Source organism: Triticum dicoccoides, chromosome 3B (assembly GCF_002162155.2).
Source record: "Triticum dicoccoides isolate Atlit2015 ecotype Zavitan chromosome 3B, WEW_v2.0, whole genome shotgun sequence".
Lineage (NCBI taxonomy): Eukaryota > Viridiplantae > Streptophyta > Magnoliopsida > Poales > Poaceae > Triticum > Triticum dicoccoides.
The window spans coordinates 829,405,772-829,412,979 of record NC_041385.1 but is presented as its reverse complement, the minus strand read 5'-3'; the positions used below and the strand labels follow the sequence as shown (position 1 = coordinate 829,412,979).

General features: G+C 44.1%; 1 protein-coding gene across 1 annotated transcript; it reads left to right on the top strand.

The window, feature by feature from the left end:
- Positions 1 to 2,995: 2,995 nt before the first annotated feature.
- On the top strand, positions 2,996 to 4,132 carry LOC119278740. The gene is made up of 2 exons (XM_037560073.1): positions 2,996 to 3,013; positions 3,333 to 4,132. The coding sequence occupies exon 2, from the start codon at positions 3,387 to 3,389 to the stop codon at positions 3,990 to 3,992; it is 606 nt and encodes a 201-aa protein (XP_037415970.1). The 5' UTR covers positions 2,996 to 3,013; positions 3,333 to 3,386; the 3' UTR covers positions 3,993 to 4,132.
- Positions 4,133 to 7,208: the final 3,076 nt, after the last annotated feature.

The following is a 7,208-nucleotide window of genomic DNA, read 5'->3' as shown; positions in this document are numbered from 1 at the left end:
CTGGTTCAGCTGGCGCGGGATCTTCTGCAGCAACAGGCAGTGAGACACAAGGCGAAGAAGCCACATCCGTGGCCACTGGATCCGGTGCGGCATCTACTGATTCCTCTCCAGGATCTTCTGCAAACAACAATGCAGTGCGCCAGCGTGTACAGCAGCCTCCGCAAACCACTTCAAGAGTTGCAACTCGACTACAAAAAGGTATTAAGAACCCCAAAATCAGAACTGATGGCACTATTCGGTATGGCATGTTGTGCATTTCAGGCGAGCCAACAAAATTGGATGATGCACTTGGTGATAAAAAGTGGAAAAGGGCTATGGATGAGGAATACACGGCTTTGATGAGAAACAAGACATGGCATCTGGTTCCAAACAAGAAAGGTAAAAATGTTATTGATTGCAAATGGGTGTATAGGATCAAGAAAAAAGCAGATGGCTCCATTGACAGGTATAAAGCACGTCTCGTAGCTAAGGGTTTTAAGCAACGCTACGGTATGGATTATGAGGATACATTTAGCCCTGTGGTTAAAGCTACAACAATCAGACTTGTACTGGCTATTGCCGTGTCTAGGGGATGGAGCCTAAGGCAGCTAGACGTACAGAATGCGTTTTTGCATGGTGTTCTGGAAGAGGAGGTCTATATGAGGCAACCACCAGGTTATGAAAACAAACAAAAACCTCATTATATATGCAAGCTTGACAAAGCTATTTATGGTTTGAAACAAGCACCTAGAGCATGGTATGCTAGGTTAAGTATGCAGTTAAAACGGCTTGGCTTCATTGCATCAAAGGCTGACACGTCACTTTTCATATATAACAAGGCAAACACTGTTATCTTTTTGCTCATATATGTGGATGACATTGTAGTTGCAAGCTCTTCTCAGAAAGCTACTGATGCCCTTCTGCATGATCTAAGCTCAGAGTTTGCTTTAAAGGATCTTGGTGATCTGAATTTCTTCTTGGGCATTGAAGTTAAAAAGGTTCAGGATGGTATAGTATTGAAACAAGAAAAATATGCAAATGAACTCTTGGCTCGGATGGGAATGAAGGATTGTAAGGTATCACCTACACCGTTATCTTCATCAGAACAATTGTCAGCATATGAAGGGGAGCCACTTAAGGAAGAAGAAAGCACAAAATACAGAAGTGCTGTTGGTGCCTTGCAATACTTAACCTTAACACGACCAGATATCTCCTTTGCTGTTAACAAAGTATGTCAATACTTACATTCTCCCACTTCTGCTCATTGGACAGCTGTCAAGAGAATTATACGGTATGTAAAGCATACTGTAGGTTTAGGACTTCAGTTCAGAAGGTCAAATTCTACACTTGTTAGTGCTTTTTCTGATGCGGACTGGACAGGCTGCAGTGATGATAGAAAATCAACAGGTGGTTTTGCTGTTTTCTTTGGTTCTAATCTTATTTCATGGAGTGCCAGGAAACAAGCAACAGTGTCAAGGTCAAGTACTGAAGCTGAGTATAAATCTTTGGGCAATGCTACTGCTGAAATTATTTGGCTTGAATCTTTGCTTGAAGAATTGGGAGTAAAGCAACGTCGTGTTTCATGTTTATGGTGTGATAATTTGGGTGCTACTTATTTAAGTGCAAATCCTGTCTTCCATGCTAGGACCAAGCATATTGAGATAGACTTTCACTTTGTACGTGAAAGGGTTGCAGAGAAGAAGCTGGAGATTCGCTTCATTCCTTCAAGAGATCAAGTGGCTGATGGGTTTACTAAAGCTCTACCATACAAGCCATTTGAAGCATTCAAGAACAATCTCAGTTTAGATTAAGGGAGGGTGTTAGAGTTAGAGATATTTACGTCATGTAATCTTAACTACCTCCTAATTCTATCTCTTCTTCTCTCCCGTGTAAATCTCTGGCTCCTCTCGCTGTATCCTTGCGATCGGCGTTTGCTTGTACTCCAAGGCAAGTTTCTGCCACAAATCAATAAATACCACGTGGCTCCTCTATGGAGGAGTAGGAACGCTTCCATCGATCCAATCTAACACTCCTTGGTTAAGGAGGCAAGTGCGCGTTTCTGTCCGGTACCCGAAGCTTGCAAAGTACAACCATCGCATATAGCTAAGAATAGCATCAATTCATTCGATAACCCGCCGAGAAAATTTGTAATGCCGGCTCCTGCTATTGAGCAAGTTTGTAGAACAAAGAAGACCGTGCAGCCCTTCAGATGGGTGTGGATGCTTTCCAACGTGAAGCTCTTGCCTCACATGCTCACGGTTTTCATGAAGCGGGAGGTCGGGTCCTGCAGATTGCTGCGGGAGATCATGACGAAGGTACATCGCTGGAGGAAGATGAGTTAATTGCACAGAAGTACCACAATTCAGGCATCACATGCAGATTGGTACCACGATTGCTAATTTTTGCGTGTCAGTACCAACATTGGTCCAAATTTTTGCAAATTGGACTAAAACGCGTATTTATACGTATTGACGCCCGATCCGACAGGTCGGGCCCACCCGTGAGGTGCCACGCTGGCCAATCGGCGCGTGCCCGCGTGCTGACTAGGACGAGCCGGTGCGCTGCTGTCCTAACCGGCCCGGTCGCACCAGCTCCAGCCCGGCCGCACCATTCCCCTCCCCCTCCTCCTCCTCGCTCGTTTCCTCCATCGCCGCCGACCGCGTCCCGACAGCCGGCCGGCCGCCGCACCGCCCCGCCGTCGCCATGGTTTTGGAGGACGAAAGCAGCGACGACCATTCTAGCCCCCCGTACATGCATTCTTCCTCCACAGACGGTCTCAACGAGGTCAGTACAGGGTTAGGGTTAGGGTTTCATATTTGGGATTTCTTGATTTGGTTGATTTCGCTAGGTTTTGATTTGGCCATTGTCTTTGTGCGAGCTTCTGCAGGTTCCTTTCACCATTGAAGATCCAGATTACAAGGGGCTTGAGCTGGATGTGATGTCTCCATGTGAGAAGCACGGCATGGCATCTGAGAGGCTTGTTGCCTTTGAAGGAACAGACACAAGCAGGAGGTTTTTAGCATGTGCACAGCCGGTATGTATTGTAGGATTGTAGGCATACTGATTTTTTTTCTTACTTGGTCAGTGCCATATTGGACTCTGTTTGCTGGAGTACTCTGCTTGGTGTCAACATTTTGATTCATAGTGGTTAGAGTAGCTTATTTAGGTCAAGCATGAGTATATTTTGCATTAGAACAATGGCTGAACCTAGTCAGTCAGCTACTCAAGTGGTTGCTCCTCTTGTTAAATTTAGTGGTCTGATGCTAAATTTAGACATTCTTTTTGGCAACTGCAGTGATTTTGTGTAATTACTTGCTGTATGAACTGTTTTGTTGTTGTTATTGTTTTTGCAGGAAGGTAGCAATTGTGGCTTTGTTGAATGGGTTGATCACCAGTGGCCCCCAACAATGCAGAATGCATTGTTGAAGCTATGGGCAATGGTTGAAGATGCCAAAAGTGCTAGGGTGAATGACAATCTTGAGAATTCTTTCACTATCCACCATCTGACAGAAGAGAAGAACAAGCTGGAGGCCAACTATGACAAGCTAGTCCAAGATGTGCATGAGCTGATGAACTTCCAGGAAGATAAGGTGGTGGATTTCAGGCATCTGCAGTCTGCCATTACATATCAGCAGGAGGTAAGAAAAGAACTGACTGATGATATGAAGGCAAAGATGGCAAAGAAAGATGCAGAGACCCAGCAACTTACTCAGAAGTATGAGGTGCTGCTCAACCTGACAAGAGCTCAAGCAACAGTCATTCAGAACTTGAAGTTGAACAAAATGAAAGAGAAGCAAGTGCTTACTGAAGCTAGTATGAATTTGGAGCTGAAGAATGCAGAGCTAACTAAGTGTCAGGAGAAGCTCACCCAAGAGAAGCTAGAGTTGAAGCTTCAGGTTGCTGATCTGCTTAAGGGAAATAAAAAGCATATTGAAGAGAAGTGGCAGTTAGAGTTTCAGAATGAAAAGTTGAAGGAGAAGTTCAGGGGGATTCAAGCCATCTTGGAGAAGTGAAGAAGATGAAATGAGATTAGTGGCATTGCTGACCTTTTGGGAATGATGGTTGTGTAATGACCTAGCATCTAGGAACTAATGTTGTGTACTGTATGCTTGTACTAATGGTGAACTATGGCTGTGTATGTATGTAGTAGTTATGCTATTCATCCTTTTGTGAGAAAAGGATGAACTATGCATTTGAAGTGAACTCCTCTATGTATTGTGAACAATGGTTATGTATTGTTATGTATGGATCAGTTTCTTATTATGTATGGTTATGTATTGCTATGGTTATGCTGATTATGTAGATTGTACATTATGACAATGTTGCAGCAAACCAGACAGTACATTGCAATAAAAGAGGAACAAGACTCACTAAATCTCATTGCATCAGAAGATAACTTCACTGATCCATTACAACTTGATCCATTACAACTTGATCCATTACAACTTGGCTACAACTGAAGCAACTAACTAACTTAATATCTTGCATGCAACTAAGCCAAGCACAAATATAGTGAAAAGAAACAACACATTGTGAAATTTGGCCCTAATCCCTGCAATCTCTGCATTCTTCTCTTTGAGTTGAGTTTGCAGAGACAGAAACATGGCCTCCCTTGTGCCATCATCTTCACTTGGAGTCAGGATTGGAAATTGATCTTCAGATCTAGCAACAGTTGCACCTTTAAGCCTCCATACTTCATCACGCAGATCCCCAATGAGCTCACTCCAGAATGTGGGCAATGGATCATCATGCCATTGCACAAATCCACAGCCACCGTGCTATTAAGATACACAAGCAAATTCACCATGCTGCCAAAAATTATTGCACAGAAGAAAGAGGAAGAAAATTAGGGAAAAAACAGCACTCACCATAGCATCCACGCAGCTGTAGTACCTCCTACCAGGGTTCTGCCTGCTCCAGGAGATCCATCTTGGCGCCTTCCTCGGAGTTGAACAGTGGCACATCACCGGAGGCTCGTATGCCATTGGGTTCTCGCGGTAGCGCACCGGCGAGCGCGACTCCTCCCCCCTCCTTCCTGCAGCTCGACGAAATCCGGGAGCGGACCAGGCACTGGACGACCACGACATCTCTCCACCGCCGGCCCCAGTCAGCGCCTCGCCTCTGAGATTTGTCCTTGGCTGCGCGGATGAACCCTAGTTTCGTCCCCACACTCCTGTGAGATCTTGTGCTGTCACACTTTAATAGTAGGAAAGGTGGATGGCCCACATGTCAGAATCCCCAAATGTGGTACTGCATGTTATGTGATGCCCCAATATTGGTACTGACATGCAACAGCTAGCAGCAGAATTGGTACTGATTTGTCACAATAATCTGCAAATGTGGTACTGATTTGTCACAATCAACTCTCATTACCAGCATCCAGTAGCAAGTTCAGATAACCAACTAAATTTCAACATTCAGATAATCACCTAAAGTTCAACCACATATCCATCCAGTTCAACATTACAAGCATCAAGTTCAACATTACTAGAGTACTCCACCAGTACTCCACCTCAAGCATCAAGTTTAACCAAAATAACACCACAATATTTTACATTACATGGCTCCTCCACCTCCCATGCTAGCAGTGAAGTAGGACATCCATCCAGTGTGTGTGCCATCAGTAGGAATGTCAGCATATTGCCTTGGGGCAATGAATGGCATTGGAGCACCTCTTCCAGCTCTTCCTCTGCCTCTGCCAGCTCCTCTTCCAGATGGTGGTGGTGTAGTAGAAGTAGCAGCTCCTCTTCCTCTGCCAGCTCCTCTTCCTCTTCCAGATGGTGGTGTTGTAGTAGAAGTAGCAGCTCCTCTTCCTCTGCCAGCTCCTCTTCCTCTGCCAGATGGTGGTGTTGTAGTAGAAGTAGCACCAGCTCCTCTGCCAGCTCCTCTTCTTCCAGATGATGGTGGTGTAGGAGCAGAAGCAGCAGGTCTTGGTTGTCTTGCTGTTGGTGCAGTAGAAGGACCAGCAGCTCTTGGCTGTGAGGTACTTGGATTAGCCTTGCAAAGAAAAGGAAACAGTTAATAATGCTAGAAAGAAATGTACAAGAAAGAAAACATTAGTATATTTGAAGGTGAAAAATTATTACCACATGCTTATTCTTCCTCAAAGCTAGCTCAGGCTTCAACTGTTTAAGACAGTTTGTGTACCTATGCCCTTGGAGACCACAATTGCCACATGTTATGGTCCCTATTCTTGAAGTTTCTTTTGGCTTTGATACTTCAAATTTGCCCTTGATCCTCTTTTCTTTCCTTCTTCCTCTCTTGATTTTGAATGCAGGTGGTTCTATGTCTGGACCAGGGGTCCTTGTCCAATCATGCTCACCAGGCACAGGAAAGATCATTGGTTCATAAGCTGCAGCATAAAAATCTTTCTTGAAGAATTTTCTGACATAATCCTCTGGTTTCCTTTTAGCCTTGTTTATTGCAGAGATGGCATGGTTGCAAGGTATGCCACTAAGGTCCCACTTCCTGCATCCACAAGTCTCAAGTTCCAGGTTGACAGCATATGTTTGCTGCCCACTTGTAACTTGCCATAAGTTGACCCCTGCCTGTATTGGCTTGCAGTATCTGGCCCTCTCCTTCTCAATCTCTAGCTTCTCACTGTAATGAGGTGTTATCTCCCATCTTGCTTCCTTTACACTCTCTCTCTTCATGTGCAACCTCACCATCTGCTTATCTTTTATCCCATCACACATTGTCCTTATAGGTTTTCTCCTAACATCTAGAATGTACTTGTTGAACACCTCTGACAAGTTGTTCACTACCAAGTCAGTCTTGCAGTTTGTGTCAAATGCATGCCTTGCCCATGTTTTTTTTGGTATTGCAGTAAGCCACTCCCAAGCTTCCTCACTTTCAGCTCTAAGATCATTCATTGCAATATTAAATTTGTGTTCATTGTAGGCATAGCTAGCATTATCCATGCACTTCTTAAGATCTTCACCCCTAAACCCAGCATTTTGGAAATTTGCATATAAATGTCTAAGGCAGAATCTTTGGTTGCAACTTGGAAAAACAGCATTCACTGCATTCAATAACCCCTGCCACAAACAATTTAACAAGTCTAAGCTACAAACAATTTGAAAATCTAAGCTAATGCAAACACTTGTTCAAAACAGAATGAAATATGCAAACACATACCTTTTGTCTATCTGACATTATAGTATAAGTTCCAAACTTGCCCACTTCTCCCCCTAGGCAAATTTTCAGTTGGTGTAGAAACCAACACCAAC